We start from the raw sequence: 27731 nt of genomic DNA, 5'->3' as shown, positions 1-27731 counted from the left end.
GTGCAAAGTACAGACAATTAATTATTTCCTGAAATGCCATTCTGAATTCACTTGTATCCCTAAGTAATTAAGATAATTGTATGACCTTTCTAGGTGGCTTTCAAGATTGTCAAATAAGTTATTCACCACAGATTATTTATCCACAAACACCACCTACGAATAGCCTGGGAAAACCATGGTTTTCTCAAACCAGCAGCACCTGGTCAAACAGAGCTCTGCTTTGGATGGGAAACCCTAAACTGGCATCTACCTGCTGTTTTCTCCATCATTCACAGTATTGCTCTGCCAAGGAGAAGGTTCTCATGGAGGGTTTGATAGATTTCTACCAAAAACCTTTCATGCTGTTCATGGTTTGACCTTTTTAGGGCTCTAAGTATTGCTTTTTTCATCCTGCCGACACTGCAATCATGTATGTGGAGATTCCTTTATAAATAACCTAAAAAAAGAGAGAAATCCCCTACTGTTGAGCCCCTACTACTGCCTGATGCTCTGTTCTGGATCCAACCCAGCAAAGCACTCTGCAATGGGCTTAAGTGTTTTTCTGGATCAGGGCCAGAGCACTCCATTCTTTACAGGATCGAACTTACTGGTGGCAGCTTGAAAGTTTGCAATAAAAGTACAAACTAGTCACATAAACTTTTGTGGGAACTATTCCCTCAACAGAGAAGGAGGGGTGACACCTGATTTAGTGATGTCTGCGGTCATTTCGTTCCCAGTCACTCCCATACTGCAGTGGCAGCTCATAATTGCTTAGATAAAGAAACTTAACAAAAATGTATTGTAGCATTTCTTAATGGCCACGTCCCTTGACAGACACCTATGCAATGGCAAGGAGAATCCTGTAACATTTCACTCACTGCCAGGCTCAAAGTGACTTGTTTTAAAGATCCAGTCTTGGGCAGTATGGCAAGTCCATGATTATCTACAGAAATTATTTGGAAACAGCTGAGCTATGGATATGATTTCATGTCAGCTGTGAAAGGCACTGAGAAAATCCCACAGGCCTCCCCACTCAGAAATATCCCTTTGTCATTTACAAGGGCATTTCATTACATGAAAATTGGGAGAGCCTTCAAAGTGACAGAGGGCAGGGTTAGATTAGAGATCAGGAAGAAATCCTTTGCTCACCTGAGGGTGGTGAGGCCCTGGCACAGGTTCCCAGAGAAGCTGTGGCTGCCCCATCCCTGGAAGTGTCCAAGGCCAGGCTGGACAGGACTTGGAGCAACCTGGGATAGTGGAAGGTGTCCCTGCCCATGAGTGGAGGTGGCACTGGATGACTTCCAAGCCACTGGTACCTTCCAAGCCACACACTATTCTATGATTCTATTAAATTCTATTCATTTCATTTCCGCAGATAAGGCACTTTTGTCCATTCTCAAGACATGGAGAACATCAAGAAACAGCAGGAACTATCCCATTTCTCCCCCACACTGCTGAGGATGCTCCCAGTGCATTCGAGCTGCGCCATCACTCAGCAGAAGACGCCTTTCAGCCCTGGGGAGAGCTCCATGTCCCAGTGGGCTACCTGCCCACAGCCACTGGCACTCCTGACTTGCTCTGGAGCCCTCCTAACTCCATCCTCCTGAGGGTTACATTAGAATCACATGGTTTATATTTTCTTTTCCCCCCCTTCCTTGTCTCAAAGAGATTTCTTCAGAAAAAAGGTAATGAGACTAAAGGCAGTATAGTATGGTGTTAGATCTCTCTGCCTTTTTTCTAAAGCTTGCAGTAGAGAGAGGCATAAAGTGCAGCTTCAGTCCTGCCCCCACCAGCCCACATTTGCTCCTCACCCTCCATCCCCAGGCTCCCGAAAACTCATTACCACGCAGGTGACCCAACGCTTTGCTCAGGAATAGGAACTTGCATGGATGGAGCTTTTGTGCGCTGGCTACAGACCAGATAATCTCTCCATGCATCATTTAATAAGAAAACCACTTCACAGTCCTCACAGGCCTATGTTACATATGACATACTCTCAGCAGAATCTGCAGCCTGAAATCGGTGGGGGGAAGAGAAAAAGCAGCAAGCAGGATTGTGTTGCCTTCGCCCTGCATGCCTCCCTTTGAGCACACTGCCCTCTACACTCAGCTCACATCTCCAGAGCCTCTGAAAATAATGATAATGGTTTTGCTTCCCTTGACCTCTTGCTCCCTTATAAATCAGAATCCTATAGACCTTTCCCACAGTGCGAGGGTCCTCCTTTTTATCCGAGCCTGTGAAGGTGGGTATTTTTTATCAAGGCAATATAACCACGTGGGCGTGCTGCTCCCTGGCTTCAGGACTTGCTGTAGATGAGCACTGCGGTGCCTCTGCTGGGGGAGTATCTCCATTTATCTTCATTCATGAAAGAAGAGCAAAATAATTACTCAGATCCTAGTTTAAATTTCAGCCCAGTGTTAAGATGAGCTCATTCTCTGTGATCAGAGAAACATTAATCATGAGCTTTATTACAAAGCAGAGCCTGTTTGAAACTATGTCACCTTCTTTCCCCAAATTCTTGGAGGGGTGTTCTGAATTTGGGGTATCCAGTTTGGGCTAATATTTTAAGTCCAAGAATTAGCCTTCACTGGTACTTTTCTCCATTAATGGCTTGCTGTTTTCCAGGAGCAGATTTTTCCCTAGAGTGGGAGCCCTTTTGTTCCTCTCTAGTCACTCAAATGGCCTTTGAAATTTGTCCAATTGATCCTTGCTTTGAGGGAGTCCCAGCTGATGTAGTTGGCTCCATTTTTAACATTTTCAGGAGTAGGAGAAGTGCCAAAAGCCCATGTAGAAGAAGAGACAGCTACAAAAGGTTCTTACCACCCATATGTGTTCAAGAAATCCTAGGGCTGCTCTGAATTTGACTGTGGGTCTCTCGGATTCGTGTACCTGGGGATCCAACTATCACAAAGGAACCAACAGCTGTGCTGCCTCTAATCCGTAGGATTTCCAACTGGAAATCAAACTGGAACCCGGTCCCTAAGCTTCAATATGCTTTAATTGCATTAAATACAATCCTCATTGATTCCAGGAAAGAACATTAAAAGTGGGACTTTTGCTGTATTTCTATTTGCCTTTTCTGTTCCAGCCTGTAGTATGCAACAAAATGCAGCAACCCACATTGTGACAACATTCATCCAGCCATACATAAAAAGGTATATCATGAAATATATTGATAAGTTTCCTATTCTGATCTTTCTATTCATCATGCAGTCATTACTTTTGCTTCACTGTGATATTTGAATATATTTATCTAAAGTATTGCAGGTGATTTGGTAAAATTACAGATGAGTAGTGCAGCAATGGTAGAGGAAATATGGAGTGAGAGCAGCAGGAATAAAAATGCAATAACTATCAGTGCTTTACTGTTCTTTGCCTCTGACATGTATGTCTGCAAAACTGCTCTTTGATGTTATGTCTAAAAAAGGTAAAAATCAAAGTTAATACAGACAGAGAGTAATGATAGATTGTCTTTCCTTGTTCCCTTTGGATCTTAGAAAAATAAAGACAATAAATGTGAGAACTCAGCTGTGACTGCAGACTGTGTCAGCAACTCTGACCTGAAATTGCACCCCAGAATTGTAGTCTCAGGGTAAAGGGAAAGCAAAAAAATATCATTAAAACTTACTAAGTAAATGTGCAAAAACCTCTACAAGAACTGCCTTTAAAAATCACATCCAGCACATACACTACAATCAAAATGCTCTCAAAAGCTCTCTCCTGAAAGGACTGTCTTACAGAAAAGCGTAATTAACATTGATGTCACACTCCTGCAAGTCATCCGTTGCTGTTTGCCATATAAACACCCTTGTAGAAAATAATATTAATATTCCTAGACAAATGCTCGATCCTCTCTAGTGGGCCCCACGTTAGCACATTGCTTTATCCTGTCTACCTGACTCCTTCTTTCAGATTTAAACAAGCCAAAAACTCACCTTATGCTACTGCAGAAGCAATTTTTATTTTTGAAGGTTAATCCAACTCAGCAGGATTTAGGGATGGCACTTTTGCTTGGTCGTAGGCATGTTGGCTCAGGCCAGACAGCTGTTTGGACATTCTCCACTGGGAATCTTGCCCTCAACACCCACAGTTGATGCACATACATGGTCTACTGGCTGCCTACTTCCATGCCCATCTGTTCAGATGGCATGGCGCCCACTCACAAGTTCGCTGGATCCTTGCCCTTAGTGTGTAGATGCCAGGCAATGATGGGCTTAGATGGGCAGCCTGCAAAATACTGAAAGTGATCATTTTTTTCCTGTAGGAAGTCCTTCCTCTGCAATAGCACTGAAGCATGGGCACCACATGCTACCCTACACTTAATAGCACCTGTGGACATATATGTGCCAGGAATGGAAAAGGAGGGGGGGAATGTACTCAGGGGGGGAAATACAAAATGGAATGATACAAAAAAATTTGCAAGGATTCCTGTGTAAGGATACACTCTCCATTGCCCATGGCAGTGGAGGAACACCCAGGTTAACTGGACACAAAGTGGCTTAAGCATCAGAGCAGCAGAGCCATGGCCACGTTGGCCAGAGCACTGCCTGGTTTACCCTGATTTCCTCTTCTGATACCCAACTTCCTTTAAAACTAACTTGGGCAATGCACATCACTCAGCGGCCAAAGTGTATAAAAACCCAAACCAGATCGTACCAAAACCAGTGTGAACTAAATTCAGACCTGTCCAAACTTCAATGCACATTCCATATACACCAGGCAGCACAAAGTATTCCATGGTAAGCCATGGCACCAGTCAAGGTAGATAGTAAACAAGTCATTTTAACAAAGGTCCATTTTAACTTGTGTCATTGCCCTTTGAAACAATAACTGAGAAAACTCTACTTGGTAACAAAAGATTATTTCAGATAATTTAGCAGATAAGACAAGTTTCTCTATTTTTTTTCCAAGTCCAAAAATCAACCTTATTGCAGCTATACTAGGACAAAGCAGCAATTTAAAATTAAAATATCGTTTTCTTCCCTAGTTCAATTAACAGTAAATCAACATGAAACAATAATTTTATTGCTTGAAATAAGCTACTTAAAAAATGAATACTTTGTTAACTATCCCAAAAAGATATATTTTATTTACATTTTAATCACAATTATTTGAAATTTGTGCCTATAAATCCCAAGGTATTTTCACAGGCCATCCATTCTTTAGTTGTTCTTCATACATTGCATGGGAGTCATTAGAAAAGTCACAGGGTTTCTGCTTTTTGATTAGATGAACTAAACTTTTAGAAAAAGGAGGGAGGGGGAACTCAAAGAGTGATCAAGCAGAGAGTAAACACTTCCAGTGAAGTCTTTCAGGAATCTTCCTTCCACCAACACTGTTGTGAGCAAACTATTACTCTTACAAACATACATAGAAAATTAAGAAACTGAGTTGCAAATATCTATGAAACATGTTGATAAAATTATTCCAACAAGTGCTTTTTCTCTTTTTTTCTTCCCCTTCCCTTCGCTGAGTGCACCCCAACAATGCTCCAACAATTTCGGACGTGTGCGAGCAGGCTGGAAAGAGAGATAAATCCTCAAGGCTGGATCTGCAGCCTGGCTCGGGGTTCTCATCGAGTCAGCAGTGAAAACCTGTGCTTGGAGGCACATTTAAGCTGTGTCTAACTTAGTGTTTACTCTGGGGTGACTGGATTTGAGCACGCTGTCCCTACCCCAGAGAATTGTTTGCTGTGTGGAGACATCAGTCTTGTCTTTGAGCATGCTCCACCGGATCACTCATGTGTGGCTGCTTGATCTGTTTGGGTCTGGACATATTGTCAGATCCTTGTGTCCAAGTTTCACGGGAGCAGTGCCGAAAAAGTCCTGGCTCCAGAATGAAATTAGATTTACACAGAACACAAGCCAAAATAGTCACTATGAACATCCGGTGACAAAAAAATCAAAGAATCGGAATTAAAAGTAGTTTGCTCTGGCTCTCAAGCTTAGTTCAACTTCTTTAATCTGAATGGAAAAGAAACCACTAAGACCACCTCCTCTCTAGCTTTTAGGCTGTTGATATCAGGCAAAGCAGAGGTGAAACATTGGCTTTTACAATGGAAAGTCCTTTGCTTTTCTCAGTGCAGAAATTTCACAAAGAACCTTTTTGTGTGATTGAAAGGAGTATCTTCTAACACAGGTCACGGCTGAAAACCCCATAGTTAAATCTTATTAAAAACTATTCAGAGACCAAAATTAGAGACTGTAATACAGAACCACTTGGATACCTGTCAGACTGATAATATCTAGATGACCATCTAACTTGCCACCTGCTCTCCCTTCCCTTTGCACTAATAACCTGAATAAGCTTGTGAATAATTTTTCCCCAGTCCCGTTGGCTCATATTAGTCTTTCATACCACCAAGACCTACAGTCTCTTAAAAAAAAAGTCAGTTTTGCTTATTAGCATTGTTCAGAGGACCAAATTACAGACGCAGCACAAGAAAGAAGCAAAGTTTTCAAACAGATTTTCCCAGGTGCCATTATAAACATTATTAACATGAAAGAAAGAGTAATCAAGATAATAACTGATCTACTTCAAGTAGCTTTTTAAGCAAATGGGTAATTTTTCAAAGGTCAATTAGCAGGACAACTCCTTCCTATTAGATTTGACACCATGATATTCAGCTAGAAAAGAATGAAAATATATAAAACCTAATTTTTTTTCCTCTCTTCCTTAGAGATTTCTCAGTTTTATATTTAATCACAACCTTGCAGCAAAGCAGGTAGGACAGCAGTGATTGCTAATGCTGCTACCCAGCTCAGGGATTCTCCACTTACAATTTGCCTTCATTTCACACAAAATTAATATCCCAGCACTTTCACCACAACCTGCTGACACAGTAAAACTATGGTGATGTAAAGGTTAGGGCTTGGTCGGGGTTTTTTTAAATACCAAAGCTAGGTCTTCAAATTTATATCGGGCTCTTGATGAGATTCTTTGTCATACACACTTAAAAAAAAAGAAAAAAAAAAGAGAAGAAGTTCAATCTATTTGTGTCTTGGCAAAATTAGAACTACAATTGCAAAATGCTATTCTTCATATTGCTTAAGTGCTATTTCATTATTTGCCTTTCAGAGACATAGAAACATTTAAAAAAATCTACTTCACACGTTGGGCCATGTCCTGAAGAGAACACTGGGGAGAGGGAAGGGCATATTCCTGATCCAAGCACACTGGACCTCCTGGTACAACTCCTGTGGTATTACACTGACAGCAAACCACATAACGCTAACACAGCAGATAAAGAAAAGAAGAAATGGAATTATCCTGTTTGAAACTTCTGAAGCGTCTAGACAGACTGAAAATTGCCCCCGATTTGATTTTCCTAATTCTGTTCTGATAGAAAAAAGTCACTTATTTTTCAAAATGTTAAAAAATACTCTCAGCAACACAAAGATCATCCACTGCCATCCAAGATGTGGGCAGTGTATAAAGGCAGCACTTACTTCAGAGAAGTAATTTACCTTATTAAAAACCCCCAAATTATATACCTAGATAATTCATAAAAAAACCCCAATCAACCATCCAACAACTCAAGAAAACAAATGAGCCAAACTTTGTTAGAAGCTTTGGTGGCACGTGAAAACAGGACTTTAACTGCATATTTCAGTCCATATATCATGTTGTACATATATATATACCACACTCTCAGAAAGGCCCAAATATACATCATGTAATGCAGGGAAAAATGTTTTGATTTATCACTTTTGTGCTTGGTTTCCTCCTCTTTCACCCCCAGTTCAACAAAGCCTTTCAAATAGCACCTGCCACTGGATTGCTTTGCTCCTCCACCCCATGACATGGATGAGGAATCAAGATGGCACCATTTATGAAAATATTTACATAAATATTTTACCCAAAGTATTCTGGACCTAGCATATGCTGGATATTTCTCTGTAATATCTCCCTGGAAGGGAAACATTTCATGTTTGAAGGCATGAAAACATGATGAATTTACCAATTCTCTCGGTAGTTTCCCACTAGTCTTTTGCAAAATGTGCTGTAATTCTCATTTTATTTTGGGAGGGGTTCCAGCTTCCTGACATTTCATCTTGTATATCCTTTTCCCAGTACATTAAAGAACTCTTTGGTGCCCAATGTTGTCCCATAATGTAGGAAAGAGGGAAATAATTTGCCTTTCAATTTTTTTCAATAATTTAAACGTGTTGAGGTCTGTAGGTCCTTCATTGTCAAGACAATTTTCCTAACCTCATTTTTTCTCTTTTTTTTTTTTTTTTGTTTTGCCTCTTCCTTGCATAATCTTCATTATTTTAGAATCACTATTCTGACTTTCTACTCATCAGTGCCATTGATGGCACAAACCTTTGCCATCTCCCTACTTCATTATCACTCACAATGGTCAGCTCAAACTTCTTGACCCCAAAACACCCACAAAAGCTACGTTTTGCAGCAAAATCTCAGGTACAGCACAGCCTGTTTCCCATACATACATTTGCATAATTTAAAATGCACTTTCAGCCATTAAGCCATCCGGCTCACTCTCCACAAGTGCCTTTACCCAGACCTATTTGCCAGTCCATCAATCTTTGCTTTATTTTCAAATGTTATTAGAACAGTTCTATTTACTTCCATATCATGGATAAAAAGAGTGATTAGTGTCAAGCTTAATGCTAGTCCCTGGAGAACAACTCTAAAAATTCACCCAGTTGATGATGATTCCCCAGGGACTACTTTCCAAAACGTGTAAATTAATCAGTTCTTAATCCATTTAATGTGTGCTTCACTGATACAGCACATAACTAATATTTAATCAGAATGTCACGTACTATTAAGTCAAGTGACTTAAAAACTTTCACTGTGCTTCACAAATATGGCTCTTTTTCCAACCAGACTTACATCAAAAAATAATCCATTTGGTTGCATTTTTGCATATTTGTTGTTTGTTCCGTTATGATGATTGACATCAGCGGTATTCCTGACTTTTTTTATAACTGAACCCTGGAACATTTTTCCCTTAATTGACCCAATACTCTTATAGGATAAACTGACTGTAAAATTCTCCAAGTCGTACCATCTTCCCTTTCTGAATACTGGCATAACAACTGTCCCTTTTTAAATTTTGTAATTTTCCATGACAACGAAATAGTTACAATTTAAATGAACAGGCATGGACCACCTCTGAAAACTCTGTAAGGTCCTAGTCAGACATTTATTTAGGTTTTCTAAAATTCTGCCAGATATTGGTAATTTCTTCTGAAATTAACATTCAACATGTTTTTAGTCATTAACAGGATGGAAAGTTCATCATCAGTTTCTCACAAGTAAGCCAGGTGATTTTAAGAAAACACCAAACAAACCACAAACACAAAACCCCAGAAATATTGATTCATTATTCTGTTCTTTCCTGCATCACTGTTATAAGCCTCATCGTCTTAGCAGTGATCCTGTAACAGCACAGAATTAGACTCTTAAAATTAGAGATAAAACAAGTTTCTTGAAATTATTCCTGTGCACAGAGTTCAGAACTTAAAGAATTTGGAAACTTTCAGGACACAGGGAATGCATCCTTTTTGTCCAGCACTGCAAGGCTTGCAGGACTCCCCTCAGGGTACAATATCTGGGGTGCAGCTGGTTATAGGGAAGGTTTCATGCACACTTTAGCATTTGGCTGCTTTTTACTGTGTAAAGGACCTGTCTATGCCTTAACGACTGTGGTTACAAAAAACAGTCAATTAGCCAATATAGCCCAATTTGTCACTACCTGGATTCAGTGACTATAGATTTATAAACTGCTGAACAGTTTATAAGCTACAGTACACCTTATAGATAGAACAAAACTATCTGCACTCTACAGTTTCCACGTGCTAAAATAAAGTTGATTTTGCAGCGCCCTGCATTTTATACAATCACCTCTTTATCTGTGAGGAAAGTCACCAAATCAAAAATAGGATATTTTCCCTCATTTATACAGGTGCACATACAACCAGGAAGGCAGAGGCAGAGGCAGGCTGGTGTACTGTGTCACGCTGATTTTTTAAAATACCTTGCAGGTTTAAGCATGTGTGTGTGTGTTACAGTGGAGCACAAGGGAAGATAAATCCACCTAAATTATAATTCCTTCAGTCCCTTAGTACACATTGCCATAGAAACGAATTCACAAACTATTTTCCATGTGGCTCTAAAAGTATCAAAATTTATCTTAAAATGTTCTACCATTGGTATACAAAGGGCCATTCACTTCCCAGCTCAAATATCCAAAATACTGTAAATGGAGTCCGACCTAAATAAACCCTACTCCAGATTTGAAGATCATCAGATCCATTACACAAAGCCATTCAGGCACAGATAGAGTGGTGGTTGCAAATGTTCAGGAAAATTAGCATAAAGGCACATGTATCTCTAATAGGTTAATAAGTACAACCAGTGGGAAGTGAAAATGGTTGTTTGCGTATAGACTACTGTGAGAGTTCATCTATTTATGGGGGGAATGCACACAGAAACACGTGATAGTGATTCTTTTTCTCCCCTAAACTTCATTATTTTAATAATTACTGAAAGATTAGGAGGTAGTCAAACGGTGTAGATGGAATTCTCTTGAAATGGTTTGGATCTGCTTTGCAAGTGATATTTTTCCGAGCCTAACACCCCCTGTTTTGTAGGTCACACGGATATCCACAGACTGTGTGGATACTGAAGGCGCTTGTCCTTCAGCCTTCTGCCTCACCACATGATTGAGCATCCATATACCTTACAACCATACACCCTGTCGAGTGTTATTCTCTTACATATCACAATTTACCTCGCTTCCTCCACTCAAACATGCAACCAAGCTGAGCAACAAGCTGCTTCAGCTGCCATGTCATTTCAGTTTTTACACATCTTCTCTTTTTATGTGTGCTCTACATCTCCGTGATGTCTCATCTCCCCGTTCCACTGCCATAGGCTACGAGTCAGGAACAAAGCTCAGGCTCAATGTCAAACAGAGTGAAAATGGGAAAATATCATAGAAGAGAAAATTAATGGGCACAAACACAGCTCTGAAACTTCCATCCTTGTGGGCTTTGCAACTTTCCGTCATTTCTTGGCAAAATGTGAAGGAGAAAGGAGTAATAGCATTTCTACAGAAAATGCCTCAAAAAGGTATTTAGCTAAGGAAAATACAAGTCCAAAATTTAAAGGTTGAAAAATTATGCTTGCATATTAAAAAATAAATAATCTTTTAAATGTGCAATCAACCCCTTTAATTTGAAGAATTAATTCATTTCCATTCTCTACCAGTTTCCTCCTGTCCCTCTTTCCTTGCCTGACCACCATGGTTTACAGAGGCTCATGCTTCCAAAAATGTCTGAGTAATAAATAGTCCCAAGTCTGACACACAGGAACAGACCCTGAGGCTGGAGTCATGGCTCTTATGCATGAACTGAGGTCTTTCTCTCATTTCAAACAGGGAAATTTCAAGGTGAAACACACATGAAATCTCTCTTGTCAACAGATTCGTTAGTTATGTCATTAAAACAAAAATGTTGCCTTTCATCCATTCTTATTGATTATTTTCCTGCAATAAAAATGTTGGGGTTCAAGGAAATAATGATGTTTGCAACCCACATCATGAAAAACCAAAATTAACCACACAGCCCCCAAAACCCAGTACTTTAAAAAGGGTTGATCCTACCCACACAGACATGGCTGGCAAGTTCCATTGTACAGAATCAAGGTCTTGAATACCATTAGACATTTGGTGACTGTGAAATCTAACTCATGGCCTAAGAATTTTTTAAAAAATAGGGATTGTATTTTTCTGCAAAAAGTAGGAATCCCAGGGCACAGTACTGTAAAGGAAAAAGGGGATGTTTCAGTTTTAGTCTTATATTGTAAGATACATAATTCTTATATTATATATAACCTTGTTCTAGAAAATATAATATTGGTCAGAAACCTGTGTCTTTCATTCCCAATTGAGTTTATTTTTTAAAAAGTAACATTCCTCTTTTTGTCAATCCCCAAAATCAAATATTAGTATGTCAAATATTAACATTGGTATTTATTTGGATCCAGGTACTTGATTTATCAGCCAAATTATATATTCAAGTGATAACACCACAGTTCATGTAACCCCATGTCTTATTGTGTGCAAACCTTACCTGAATATATTACGTGAAAGCTTAATAAACCTTTTCATTTTTCAATTTCAGTCCTTCATCTTTTCACTATTTGAAACATATAATTATTTTTTGTACTAACACGCTATAACTGAGCTTAATGCAAACTGTATACACAATTTTTAATATATTTCAGATGAGAAAACTAGAGTAAAAAATAAAATGTCTTTTTTTTTTTGGTGGGGGTGAATTCATTCATGATGCATTTTCAGTCTGTTTATTAAGTAATCATATCTGGGTACAAGTGTCAACACAATTTACGTTTTGAATAATGTGAAGCAGATAACCTCAATTAACAAGTAATTAGAGTCATTTTCCTATTAAGCAGTTTCCCTAATTGTTTTTGAAACCTGGAACTAAAATTGTAATAAATAATAAGCGGCCAAAACATGTCCCTGAATTAGTTTAATCCAGGCTTTTCCACTGGAGCCTGGGAAAAAAACAGCAGAAATAAGGGCTGACTCCCCATGAGATACTGAAAGAAGAGGAAAATATTTCGTAGCTGTGGAGTCTTTATAGTGTACTCTTTTGTTGTTTTGGGGTTTTTATTGGTGTTATTCCCTTTCCCTCTCTTTTCACCCCCATGATTCCATATATGAACTTTTAACATATGGAATATTTGATTTAACCATTACTGTGGATTGACTAGATCTTATCAGGGAAGTGCCATCCCTCAGTGAACACAGAGGGGGTGATCTCAGCTGAATTAAATGTTATAGTAATACAAAGTAATTTGATCCCTTACATTCTACCTTGTAAGTGCACCATGCCTCTGTTTATGTAAAATAATAAATACCAACCTGTTTTTCCCAGATAGAACAATTTGTGTGTTTGCTGCTGGTCATCAAAAAAAATGTCCCTCACTTGAGTATCAGTCTTTAAATAGATACCTGTCATAGCTCAAGTATATTAAATGAGCTCAGAGAATATAAAAATTTCACATGTATTCCTCTGCTCACACTGCGTGGTCTCATGGAAAACACCTAGGTTGCACTCTGTCTGCTACAGCCAAAAATGGGGGAAAATAATTTTCTAGCTGAAAACAAGGAAAGATCCAGCAGCTGCTCCTCACCCTAAGCCAAAACAAACAAGTGAACTAAAAACTAACAGAAAAGCTACAAAAATTCCCAAGGAAAAAAAAAAAAAAAAAAAGAGAGAGAGAAAAAGGAAAAGAGCAAATGCAACAACGTGCGGCTGCCCCATTCCTGGGCACATCCAAGGCCAGGCTGGATGGAGCTCTGATGGAAAGTGTCCCTGTCCATGGCAGGGGGTGGAACTGGATGAGCTTTATGGTCCCATCCAACCCAAACCTTTCTCTGGTTTTATGATTCTATTCTTTTCACCCACAAACTCCAACCTAAGCCAAAGCCTCCTGTCTTGCAGTTACATTTATCACCATTTCAGCTGGTAGGAGATACCATTTGCACCTGAAGGTAAGGAAGGAGAAGGAATTTTTATAGGCCATGAAGGAACCAAGGTACCTGAGCCTACTCAAAAAGGCTCTTGGTACATATTTAAAAACTTCAGCCTCCACCCCACAAACACTTGGCTGTTGTCTTTATGTCTACAGGAAATTTTGCCAGCCTTGGAAGAGTACAAGACTTCTATTTACTCCATTTTTTACAAAATTTCAATAAGGCAGTAAATCAAAACCAGACCTCTGAAAATAAAAATTAAAAACCCTAGGAAGATAGCCTGAGAAATTCCAGGAAAATCTGGCAGCTACAGGAGGACATGATCTGTCCAGAAGGAATACAAACATTTAAATAACTTGCTGGAAATTAGACTTTGTGAAAAATACCATTGATTCCTTTTAAGTCATTTTATTAAAAGGTCTATTAATGCTTGGCTTGCACTTTGTGGCCATGAGAGATGTTGGAGCGAAGAGCTATCAAAGGTGGCTATCAAAGTTGGGTTTTTTCCATTTAACTTTTTCTAACTATTAAGCTGCTCATTTTGTGGAGACAATCATTAGTGTCTTTAATGTGAAACAAAGCTTCTGGATAAGAGCTGCTAGCTGAAGATCAATATGAAAGATATCATTTCAGTTACAGCTTTAATAACTGTAACAATAGGGAGCCTGGCATTGCAGGCTTTATGCATTAATGTAATTTAGAATCTACCAGGTACAAATCTTATCAAACATTAGCAGTGGCTGCGTTGGGATTTTCTAGGTAAGAAAACTGTGTGATCAACTGGAAATATTTGAAAGGTAAATTTCATGTAATCAGGCTCATCTGCCATAAAAACATGAAAGAACTTACATGAAGAAAATGAAATAAATAAACCAAGGGAGATTCTGGGAAAAGGATGGATATTTTTAAGGAACTAGGGGTGCATCTTCTCAGAGTGCACTAGGATGTCTCTCTTGTTTATATCAACAAAAATATGACCCAAAAAATGGAGGATAAGAATTTCAGCCAAATGCAGTGCAACTAAAGATGTTCTGCAAACCATCATGCATAGAAAAACAAACTTACCTGGATGTGCAGTTAGCTAAATCCCAAATAAATAAGAAGCTTTTTTCCTGGCTGCCAACAAAGCACCAGCACTAGAGACCAGGTGCACAACCCTTCCTCCAGCCACAGCTCCCACCTGTACCCAGATGCAGCAAATTTACCTTTCCCACCCCATTTCTTCCCACCCACCTGTCTCCAAATCCCTCTGCTCCCTACTTGATCCATGTTTTTCACAATGGGCCCTGTTGCCCCAACCTTTTCCAGGCTTTTGAGATTTGCATGATGGTGTCAACCTTATTCTTCTGCAACAGTTTATCTACAATCGAGTTCTTTCTTTTGCTAGCTCTCCAATTTCTTGATTAAAATAAAATTTAAAAAAACCCAAAACACAAAACTTTCCCCATCTCTAAGTTAAAAAAAAAAAAAAAAAATCAGGCCTGAAAATGTTAAAAAACAAATTTTGAATCTTTCCTGCAAAGTTATTCTTAAAACCAACTGGCAGTTCTTTAAACAATTTGTTTAACTTGTGTCCAAATGTCTTCAGGTTTTAGTGCTTACAGGTGGCTACTTTAGATTTACACTTTAATTTTGAGAAAGATCTAAACTGGGAACACTGAATTTTCATTTTATAATTTGCTGATAAAAAATGGAAAGCTCAAAGTTAAAGTAGCCAACTACTGGAAAGAGTTGGCACCTGGCATTTTAATTTTTAAACATTGGGGGGTTTTGTGTAATGAGGTTATAAAGTAAGAGTCTGACTTCAGGATCACAATCAAGAAGAATGAGCTCTTAAGGATGACAGAATCACTGATGGGAAGCTCAGTTGGTCCAAAATCCAGGTTTGGTCCAAATAAATAAACAAAAGTTTGGACGCTCATCTGGGTTTTCTACCTGCCTTGGGGCTAGAGATGTCATGAGAACAGATTCTCTCATCACAGCTGCAGCACTTTCCAGTCCTGGCCATGGATGAAATATCCAGGAGAACAATCTTTCTTACAGAGCTCTGAGGCAGGAGAGGGAAGTAAGGGAAAATGGGATGGGGATTTCACAGTCTTTCAAATTGGATTCCAAATCTGGGGGAAGATTCAGAGATTAGAAAGGAAAGCACATTTTTTAGTCTATTTGGGTTTTGGCTGTAGTCTTCAATGCCACTTTTTACTGCAACTGGCAGAATATGTGGCAGCTCAGAGAGTCAATAATCACAAAAAGAAAGGTGTAACTGCTTCTAAAGTTTAGACATGTTCAGTACTATTCAAAAATAACGAACATGACTTAGTTGCATTGGCCTATGAAACATAAAGTTTAAAAAATTGATTTTTTTTTTTTTTTTTTACATAGGTTGTATATTGAAAAAATGAAGCTCCTTCTTGCTCTCAAGGTGTTGGGTCCTGGGCCCTTTGGAGGGGGAGGTTTCAATCCAGCTGTGCCACAGCTGTGTGTCTATGCAGGCACACCCTTAACTACAAAATTGTGGATGATATGGATGATAAAGACCTATTTCCATTAAGGCTATGAATCTCACCAAACAGAAAATCAAACAGAAAATAAAATATTACCATGTTAACATGACAGCATCGGATTCTGAGAAAAAAAACCAGGGGTGACTTCAAAGGAAATTTGGTCTGATTTAGGGCAGGAGAATGCTGCTGTCAACTATTTGTCTAAGAATAGGCACATTGCCTAACAACACTCTCTTGTCTGTTTTAAAACCCCTTCTCAGTGCATTAAACAACATTTATTAAGCATGTGCACACACAGTGCAGCAGCATGTGTATTTAGGGCATGCACAAAATAGTTTGATCCCCATTTCATCTCATTGGTACTGCAAATATTTCACTGCAGTAATAAAACAAACAAAAACACCCTGGTTCTTTACCTCTCCTGTCATGTTGCATTGGGTCACTCTGTGCCACACGATGTGATATCATGTAGCTCAATGCAAGGAGACACATGTCCCTTCTCATTGGAAATTTAAAGAAATGGAGCTCAGTTTTCCCCTGTGGGAAACTATGCATGTCAGGTGCCCAAGACTAGCTATGGGAAGTTTGATATAATCTCAGTTTCAGTACCTACATATTTCAAATCTGACGGCATTTTTGAAAGGAAATGTGTTAGATGCCACAATTCAGCTGTAACACAGTACTTAATAAAGATAGCGTAAGAGGAATATAATTCCACAGCTTATGTTCCCTGTCACGGTGTGCACTGACACAGATTGCCAGAGAGACTCCTTTAAACAACACTTTTTAAGCATACTTTTTGAAATATACAGTGTAGAACACAAAGGCCCTCAGAGAAACCTAACGCCGCTGAAAGCACAGGGGTGTAGAATCAAGGGAACAGAACTGATTAATGGTGAAGCCAAAATAAGGCTTTTTTGGATGAAAAATAGTGAAACAGTTAAGCACAGAGAATATAGATAAGGAAAATGTACAGGACCTGGGGCCAAGTTCTCCTCTCAGTTACACTAGCATAATTGTGGAATAATTCTGTTTCAATTAATAGAGTTAATATGATGAGAATAGAATTATCTACATAAAGAGCATGATTGAAACATAACAGTTGAACCAGCTTTGAAAAAGCCTCTTTAATGTGTAGAAAAGAAATATAAATTCTCCACAGTCCCACTTTACAGGTAGAGAAGCAGAAAAAAGGACTAAAAATCCCTCTGGCAAAAAAATGTCCAGGCTGGGACCAGGGAAACATGACAAATTCCAGTCCAGATCCTTCTCTCCTTGGTTGCAATAAATAAATACAACTGAAGGCTATCTTGGAAGCTAAGTGAAATGTTATATAAATAAATTATCTTGCTAACATCATGGCATGTTGCTATCTCGCTCCTGAATCAAGAAGGTGCAACCTTATAGTGTGATGGTCAGTTTAGCATCATGGTGGTAACTTCAGTGTCATTAACATGTCTGTGTATTTAGATGCCACTCTTTACAGGATAAAAGAGTCAAAAAATTGAAATCTGAGGAGTACAATCAGCAGAGATGCATAAAATAAATTTTTCCTACTGGCAAAAAACCCAAGGATATATGGTATGGACTATGAAATTATGATAATACAAAAGCACTGGGATAATTGCAATTTGAATCAGATGTTAAGTTAGAGAAATTAATATTATTTGGGGGGTTCTGGTTAGTTAAAATCAAGTTTTCTTAGTCTGCTCCATTGCCTTACCAGGACAGCTCAAAGACTACACTCTGCAGGGTTTCGGAGCAAGTTTTGAGCTACAAAGTCCTGGTTAAACTCCATGATGGTTCTTTGGCTTTGAACAAGATAAGGCAAAGGAGAGGAACACTTGGAGTTCTCAGAATTCACCTAATTTCATCATTTTTGCACATTTTTTATCGAAAGAATTAAGATGGGTATCTTTTAGTCCTTTTCCTTCTAAGCTCCTGTTGGTTCCATAGCCCCAGTCCCCAATTATCAGTGAGAAATTACAACCTCAGTCTGTGCCTGCACTCTGCTCTTAAACAAGACATCACATCTTATGTGATGTGGGCAAAAACCAGCATAAGCATGAACTTCCACTGCTCTTCCATAGATGACAATAAAATCAATGATTACTGATCAAGAAACTCCTATTTACACCTTGGCTTTCCCTGTGTTCTGTAAAGAACTAACAACACTACCTTAGAAGATGTTTTTTGAGTGTTTCTTTATCTGCTGTCCTATCAGTGTCTCAGTGTTAACAAATGAGGGTGGGAACTCTGCCCAAATATCTTAAAGGGTGAGTTCAGGACTCTTGGTCCTGGCCCAAGCTCTCACAAGGTCCTGCCCGAGCAGTGACAGCCCAAAGCACCAGATCCTTGAGAAGAACCAGCGCTGCCATCACGTCTCCACAGCTCCTGCCAGCATCAGACACTAAAAGGGCTGTTAAGAGATTAAAAGAAAATATGGAACAAAAGAAGTCAAGCACGGGTTTTAGATGACAAATAATATTTTCATGACCAAGTTTTCATTTTTTCCCCTCAAGACATGCATTACAACAGAGAGAAGTGTCTCATCTGAAAAGAAAAAAAAAATCTTTAATTTTTTAACCTTTTTTTAAATGTCTTATCAGTTTAAAAATATTTTTATGTATATCTACACTGAGCTTTCTATGAAACTCAAAGGTATTCATAGACTTTGAGGAATGCATTGATCTTCTCATAAACCACCCAAATTGTAGAAAACTCTATTAATGATAAAGCAAATGTTACATTTTTTCACTAGATTCTAGGAAAACGACAGAGGAGTATTCATAAAGAGGATGCAAAACTTCCTAACAGTGCATTCAGTCAGGAGGGTCTTTTACTCCTGAGCATCCTTTCAAATAATTCCATTTTCAGGCGGCGGATGATGGGAACGCCAATGCTTTAGAGTCAGCTGCTCCTCTAGCTAGCATCTCCCCAATTTTTAAAGGAAAAAAATAAAAAGGGGAAGGAAAAGCGGGGGGGCGGAAGGCGTTTGGCGCCGGGCTGTGGGTCCGTGGCATCAGCTGCTCCAGCTGCAATCCCTGGTGCTGCTCTGCCCCCTGGTGCTGCCGCGGCCGCAGAGCAGCCGCCCGCCGAGCATCCCCCGCTGTCACTTCTCACTTCTCCGCCAAGTTCAAGGTCAGTGCCTAGCTATTTTCAGCTCATCTCTTCTTGATCCATGCAGAGAAATGACAAGGTAACGTGATTTGGGGTCAGCTGTATTACAGGAACCGTTACATAAACGGAGAAAGTGGAAATCAATCCCGGCTGACAGTGTCTTCGGGATAATCAGCGCTCACTCCATGCCGCTGTCAGCTCTCCTGCATCAAACACCATGTTACTTCTGTCACATCTCCTTAACAAAACCAGAGTCTCACTTTTGGCAAAGTAAATAAATATTTCACTCGGGCTTGCATTTAATTCATTGTTTAGAGAACTTTAACACTTTGGACTTGCAAAGAGTCCCCATTTGGAGGAGAAAAGACAGCTTACCCTGTCAGGTCCATTACTGCCTGCAAAAGGCGCTGGCAAAGATACAGTCGGCTCTTATGAAACACCCCATTCCTCATATTTTGTGCTTGGTTTCTTTGTAAGCAGACGATTGTCCTCCAAATCTCCATTACCGAGCAGACCTCAGCTTCCCAAAGTGCTTCACCTAACCCACGGTCACCCTCGCCCCAGCCACATCACAGCTCTTCCCCTAACGTTCTAGGACACCTTCCTCAATTTGTCTGATTATCATTACTTTATCTGAACCATTTCCTCCCCTAAGTAGACATCTTCCCTAACGCAGAATTATGAACATATCATTTCACAAGATGTGCCGCGTTAGCCACGTCTCGGTGACAGCACATGGTGTGTCAGTTTAGGGGGAGAGCAGCGATTCCATCCCACCCACCTTGTGCTCCCATGGAACTGCCAAGCCCGCAGAGCTCCGCCGAAGAACCATTTACCATAATATTAGTTGTCAGTAAATCCAAAGACGGAACTCCTAAAGCTATAAAATGGATTAGAAGCAATTTAAAAAAGAATTAACAAACTAGAGTAAGAGTATACTGTCAACAAACAAATGCTTCATCATAGCACTGTAATTTGGAATTTTAATTACCCCTCTGCTTCTGTAACAAAACAATGTCTGAACTGGCAGCCATTTGAATCTCTCACAGGTCATTGAGCATTCTAGTTAATTACTCTATGAATAGCCTGTTTTTCTCCCCTCTGGAAACACGTTTCTAATGGCAGTCAAGGTCTGACAAATGTGTCATCTACATAATTAGCTAGGAAGCAACACAAAACATTAAACATGCTTTGTGCCGACAACTATCAAAACATTTCATTTGTTGTCAATTATTCATTACTTTGTAGGTTCTGAAGGGGTTGTTATTATGAAAATAAGTCCAGATGCTAACAAGGTTAGAGTTTTTTATTCAAATTAGTAATCAGAGGACTAACTTTAAAAAATGTGTCTTGTGTACGTTTATGGCAGCGTTCAATCAGCACTAAATTATAAACGAATTTAGCTAAGTTCAAGTTAAAATAGCCATGCCAGAGCACATACACTAATTTGTGGAGTTGCAGCTCTCTTTGAAGTTTTAGGATCTAAGCTGAAGTAGCAAACTTTCAGAACCTTTGGCAAGACTAATTTGTGCTTGGTAAATAGAGTAAAGATTTTCACAGCGTGAGATAATGTACGATTGCAAAAAAAAAAAAAAAAAAAAAAAAAAAGGAAAAAAAATGGAGGTTTTTGAACCTTTTTTCTACCCTTCTGTCACACTGAGTAAAAGTCAAAATCAGCAATTCTGACTCATATAATAGCTCATCTGAACTTCAGTTTGGCTTAACAAGGAAGTCAAACCAGTTACACTCACCACTCCCTTAATAGAACTGAAATGAATTTATCCTCACTTTCAAGAAGAAATAGGTGCTGGTTCTTTCCTTTTTCTGTGATCTCATTATGATGCTGCCTATCAAGCTACGCAGCTGAAATGGTACAGTGAAACTGTGGGGAGGAGAAATAAATGGGGAGTTTAACAATAAAATTAACTTCTTCCTTTTTAGCCAGGATTATTGCAGCTGAAGTGCTATGATGCAAATATGCAATGAATAATACTTTCTCACATGGCATATTTAAGAAAATAGAAATGAAAAAAATATTATCCACAAAAGCAAAAGGCTTGTTTTGAGCCTGAAAACATACCTGCACACAAAATATTGGTCCTGTAAAAGGTTGGGAGGCAAACCTGAGAAAAATCACGTATTGAAGGTAAGCTGAGCTCTAAAATAGGCTCATGCATTAATATTCTACTTTCAGCCTTCAAGTCAGAGGACTTTATGGTATGGAGAACATACATGAGCACGTAGGGGCATATCTGTGCAGGCTGAGGGCCTCTGCCCCAGAGCCAGAGCAGCTCCTCAGGTGCAGAGCAAGAGACACAGGCACTGAAATGGGTAAAAAACTGGAGTCAAAGGCCAAAGGAGACAGTCTGTGAGCACCACACTCAGCAGAGAGCAGATCTGGGTTTTCAAAGCACAAAACCAGTCTGAATACAGTAAGGGGACATATGACAGCCTTCATTTCTCATTTTCCTGCCCTGGAAAGGAGAATGACTAACGTTACTCAACAGATTTGTTTTCTTTTAGCAATATTCATGTTCAGGAAGTGAAACTGGACTGTGTTTATGGACCCACTGCTTTCATATCTACCCTGAAATACTTAGAGCAAGCAAGGTATAAGCTTGCATTTATTAACAATTCCCACACTTGTCATGGAAAGCTCACACATTTTTCTATATCTGTCCCAGTGCTATTACATGATTTGTGTAACACCTTGAAGGGAACACAGTTTTTCCTTATAGAGACAAACGTGGCTGCATCTATAACAGACAAGTGCATGATGATAAAATTTGCAGAGAAATAAGCCTGGGCAGTCATTATTAGAGCACAGTAAAGAGAATATTTTTTAAAACTACATCAGGAGAAGGTTTTCTGCTTTCAGAAATATTTTGTCAAGATTTGCTTTTTCCTCCAAGAAAAAAAGTAAACCGGGGAAAGAAAAAAAAAAGAGCCATCCTCAAAAACTTTCCCTAAATAAACTACACTATAAAAGAAGCTCTGACGATCTTGCAGAGATTGAAATAATCCCTTTTTCAGCTAAAACTACCCATAGCAATGAAACTGAAAATACTCTAAAAGAGGGCTGGAGACTGTCTTGCAATTAACATTAAACAGATAACATATTTACGAGGAAGTCAAAATATTTTGGAAGCCGATAATCCTGTAAGCCTTAACGTGGTATAAAAACAACAAATAAATGCAAAGTGTTACTGTTACACATGCCTGCCTGATCAATGGTTTTCACATATTGATCTATAAATGGAGTTGACAGTCTGTGTTGGCTGCACATTTTCCAAGCAGCTCTATTTTTGTACAAAACCAATACGGGCAATTACCTTTGTTTGAGATGCCAAGTCTTATCAATTCAATGTGATTTAGTGTCATTTTAATTAAATATCAGGATCTACTTCAGGACAATCTATACAAACAAAGCCTCAAACTTGACTATAAGCTTGATTTGAAGTAAACATGTACAAGCCCTGCAATTTCAAAATATGGCTCAAAAACTCTGCTAAACAGAAGGCTTATATTTTTAGCAAATTTATTTCTGTCTTTTTGGCTAGCCATAACTTTGGCAAGTGTTCTATGATCACAGGAGTAAGAAACAAAAGAAGATTGCTTCCCATTTCTCTGATAATGTATTAGGGAGATAAATAAACCTACCAGTTTGTTTAACCTAATCAGAGAAAGCTCTAATACATTAACATTTTGGAATGTCTAAATAGGTTCTAATTCTTAATATAGACACCAATAAAAAAGACATTTCATTGTTTGAAGTTGTTCTGAATGAAGCAAAATGCACTTCCCTGGGGTTTAACAGATGAAAATAGCAAATATTCATTTACATTGCTAGTTCAGACGCTACCATTAAGCACAGAAAGAGCCCTCACTTGCCACAGTCTGTGTCCAGCTTCATGATTTGTGCTCTTTAGACTCTACATTAATATCAATTTCAACCTTTGCACAAAGCTCAAGAATTCCCATTGGCATAAATAACATAAACCCCCAATAATCTCTTGCGTGTTTAGCTCCTGTCTCCCACATTTGCATCTGCACCACTATAAAATGCACAAGTGCATATGGCCCTACTGATGTATGATGCACATCCCTCCCTGTCACACTACAGAAAATAATCTGTCCACCTTCAAAAGTATAGCCCCCGGTGTGTTTACAAGCACCACAGCAAATGCTTCAGAATACAGCAAATCCCTCCGAGAAAATTAGGCATTTTTCTCCTCCATAAATCACCACTCATCTTTCTACCTCTGTGCCTGGTTTATGCCCTTTTTTGTCCAGAGTGGGCATTTCCTCTTTCCAAATAAGTTTTAGAAATCTATATTTCTATTGATTGTTCAAAATGTGCCAAACGCTGATTGCCTTAATCCACTGAAGTCAGTAGGTTTTGCATAAGTTGAGTGAAAAGGATTTGACCTATTTATTAATAGAACAGAGTATATTGCACACACCAACATGGACAGCAAAAGAGTAGTATGGAATCCTTTATTCAGCTGCTTCTAGTTTTTCAGAAGAAAAATCTCTCCAATAACAGGACAAAAAATACTCAGTCAATGTAAAATAGAAAATAAACATAATCAATGGATGCCTCATGGATTATATCCATCATCTAAACAGAGGCAGACTGTGAAAACAGAAAATTTCCAAGTAGAAAGATGAGGATAAATCCTTTTTCTCTTCAAGCACAAAATAATTAGCTTTGATTAATATTCTGGTAATATGTGTCTTTTAGCAGGGATCTGTGTGCCTTTAAGTGTAAAAGTGAAGGCTGTGCAGAAAAGTGCAATGGGAAGAGTGTCTCGATTTTTAAAACAATATTATTAAATTTATATATATATATATATATATATACATGTGTGTGTCAGTTGGACCCTTCTTTTTGAAGACTCTTGGAAGGATAGAAGATGTTCCCCTGAATTAATTGCCCCAAAATCCTTCACAAGTCACATGCCCAGATATGTCAGCACACGGCTGATACACACAATTGGTATTTCACTGCTCCTTTAACTCACTGCACTTAAAGCCCGTAGTTGAAAGCATTTGGATCCTTAGGAATTTTGCTTTTACTTTGGGCGTTAGCAAACAACTTTAAGAGGCTTATTTAAGTAAATACGCCCAAACACTTTCAGCCTGTCAATATCTAGTCAGAAAATTCTGCATGGCAAAAAGAGATGAAAAGAATTGAAACAGAAAGGAAATTAGTAGCATGGCAAGCTTTCAATCTATTATGTCGGAGCCAAGTTTGCTTGGTAAAATGACATATACTCGGTAAAATTCCACTTTTATGTAATTAGCTACTAAACAAATGTGACACAAAGCAACTTTCCAGCCCCCAGCCAATGAATGTATATTGTACCTGGTGTGGTTGTTGGGATACAGCAGTGAATATTTATGTCTAATTTAACTTTTTAGAGCCCTTGCTCTGTAACAGTCCAGCATACTATCCCCCAAACTAAAGTTATGTAACAAGGTAATATCAACAATGAGAAACTGCATGATAAAATCCTGCCCAAAAGTGAAAAATGCTAATTTTGTCTCATTTAGCAGCTGGATACAGAAATGCTCATTAGTTTTAAGAGGGTTAATCCTTTTAACTTTTGCATATTGATATGCCAATTATGCCTAATTGTACAAGAGGCATCAGTCAAGGTAATAGTGCATAAACACATGAAAGTTATTAAGTACATCCCAACATGTAATAAAGTAGGTGTTAATTGGTAGCTGAGTTCTGCAGGCTATTGAGGTGGATAATTCATTGAGAGATGGATCACTTGTAATTTCTCTACATAATTCCTTTTGCAGTCTCATGCTGTGATGTTTTCATGCTTGTCAAAAACAACTGCAGCCTAGTGCCTTTTGTTAAACACAGCCAATAAAATGTTAGGCACCATTAAGTATACTTAACTTTTAAACTTTTTCAAAGGTACAGTTCTTCCTGGTATTACATTACAGTATTCCCAGTAAATTAGTATAAGCAGTGTTCCAAGTTTTTGGTGGAGGAACATTTCGAGTTAGATAAAAGGAGGAAACATATGCAGTGTGTCTGAGGCAAAGAATATAATTTAAATAAATTGTAAATGAGTATCTTATCAGCTGCTAAGATCTAAACAGATTTTTCACTCTAGAAATAAAAGGTGAAATGAGTTAAGTTATACCAGAGAAATTAATCACTAGAATAACATATTTCTAAATAGGTCTAAATGTTGAGGTTTAATTTTGAGTAAAAAGGAAAGGAAATACTGAAGGTCCTGTAGCTTTCCTCCATTTAATAACTTTGTTAAAAAGCTGAATATTTCATAGGAATCCATTACATCAACAGCAAAAAAATAATGGTTGGCATGGTTGTGAGAAGTGGCTGAGACCTGGGACTCTGTCCCCAGCTAACAGAGTTTTCTCCCTCATTTGCATTCTCTGAGAACAAAATGGATCTGGAGTCCAAAAAGTGGCTAACATTGCATAAATAATTTTGTAACATCATATGGCCTCAGCTGCAAGTTGCCACCATTATGGAAGAAAATTAACCAGGGGAGACTCATACCAATCAGTTTGTTTAGTAGCTCACAAGGAGTACAGGGGCAGGGATGCAACTGGCAATAGAGTTCCTCACTAAGTATTTAATTTAAAAAAAAAATGCTAATGGATAAAAAAATGACTCAACTCCTTTGACTCTGTTAACTATTGAAATAATAGCATACGTTCAGTGTCTGACTTTTGTACAATTCACTCAGTCTTATAGCAAGACTTATTTTTGTTACAGAGTTGTTCTTTATTTGCAGAGTTTGAAATTTCCATTTGTTTTCTTTTTTCTGCTTTTAAAGTTTGCCTTTTGAGAAACTGTGACATGCATCTGAAACTGGAAGTGCTATTCTCTCCTTATTTAAGCCTTACTTAAGTGCTGTTACAACTGAGAGTTGAAATGCTGAGTAGATGTTATGATCATGGCCACCGAAGCCAAATTCTGTCTTTCATGAAAGGAAGTTTTTATTCCAATGCCTCACAATACTCCTAAGAATGTATTAGTGACTTTAAATCCCTCCTTTCAAAGGATGATAATAGAACCAGGATCCCAAAATAATCCCATAGATTTTAAAAAATTGGAAGACTCAGAAAATATTAGGAGTGTTTGACTTACGGGCTCGGCGACTTTCACATTCTCAGAGAGAATCATAGATTTGCTTTGGCTCAGCCTGTCATGGTGACTGTTGGCATTTTTGATCCTCATTTGAACAGCCCCCGTGCTATGGTGGGAAGGATTAGGCTTTTCAGAGGCTGTATCGGAAGTTGAAGACCTTTCCATGGTTGCTGGGTTGACCTGAAGAATGTAAAATAAGAGCATTAATCTAGGGAATCCTCATACAAAAACCTATCAATGCCAGGTCTGTGTCACTGCAGTCAGGAGAAGAAGCTGAGTTACCTTGCTGGCAAGATCTTGATCATCTTTGAACACCAGGATAACTATCAGCTGTGTCAGCCTGTAGTTTTATTATTGTCCTTATCACTCTCCCATCCAAACTGCCTTGGAAGAGTTAGTTTATGTAAAAGATTATCCTTATCTCAAAAGCCATTCTCCTCCATGGTGTAATCTCCCTTCAAACCTCTGCCATGTCCAGCTGGCAGCCACTCCACTTTGTCTTTGGCCCTGCTCACACAACACATTTTAAATCTTGCAAAGGGAAAGGATGTGCTGTGAAGCCAATTAACATATCTTACCTTTACAGTCCCACACGGGAGTGCTACAAGTGCATCACAGGGCCACGCTGTAACCCTGCTAGTGTCTTAAATCCAAACCTGGAGCTATTAAAACATCCCTTAATTTTCACAATTCTACCAGCAGCACAGACAGGATTTTTGTTTCTCTGTCCATTTTTAAAATCTGAAGTTGAGAAATGGCTGAGCTCTCAAGCCCTTGGATGGGGGGCAGACCTAGAGTGATCACAGTGCTGCTGTTCAACCTCCTGTTTTTTGTATGAGAACAACTCAACAAACTCCCTTCCAGCTATTCAAAGCCCCCAAACATTTTTTTGTAGGCAAAATTTGCTTTATATTTCCTGTAGAAAACATCAAGACAGGGATGTACAACACTTGCGCTGTTTTCCTCCCCCCTTGCTCACCCTCGTACTACTACATGTAGCTCGTGGGTGCAGTAATCTACTGAGAGTCACAAGAAAACTGGCTCTTTATATTGCTGTGTAACTACATGGGAAAATGTGTAAGGGAGAGATACTACACAAGCTGAAATAGCTGGTTTCCCAACTATGGAGCCAGGGAAATGGAAATCCATTTAAGTGCAGTTGTAGTATAAACTGTTGAAAAATCAGCGTTTTCCAAATGGGTTGGAGAGCACGGCTATTTCTAGCAACATCCCCACAACTTCTGAAGGCTCTGAAAGATTAAATTCCCTGATTTCAAGACAGCCCATTACTCTGAAGACATCAGAGCAGAGAACACATCTTCCTGATGTGAAGGTGGAGATGGAGAGAGGGAGATGAGGAGCTCTGCTGCACATCTCTGGGCGGGACCACAGCCCAGTGCAGGTGGGAGGACACAACTCCCACAGCTTCAGCCTCCCTTGACACTGA

The 27731-nt window shown here is 38.9% G+C and overlaps 1 protein-coding gene across 4 annotated transcripts in view; it reads right to left on the bottom strand.

Moving 5' to 3' along the window:
* The window catches only part of ARHGAP15 (Rho GTPase activating protein 15), a 321555-nt gene that overhangs the window by 279283 nt on the left and 14541 nt on the right, over positions 1–27731 (bottom strand). For all 4 annotated transcript variants that reach the window (XM_069021284.1, XM_069021285.1, XM_069021287.1 and 1 more), the window contains exon 2: positions 26285–26464. In XM_069021284.1, coding sequence (XP_068877385.1) covers positions 26285–26464 — 180 coding nt within the window. The remainder of the gene's footprint in view (positions 1–26284; positions 26465–27731) is intronic.

Source organism: Aphelocoma coerulescens, chromosome 7 (assembly GCF_041296385.1).
Source record: "Aphelocoma coerulescens isolate FSJ_1873_10779 chromosome 7, UR_Acoe_1.0, whole genome shotgun sequence".
NCBI lineage: Eukaryota > Metazoa > Chordata > Aves > Passeriformes > Corvidae > Aphelocoma > Aphelocoma coerulescens.
Note: the sequence above shows the minus strand (reverse complement) of the source record. Positions and strands in the feature narration are given on the sequence as shown.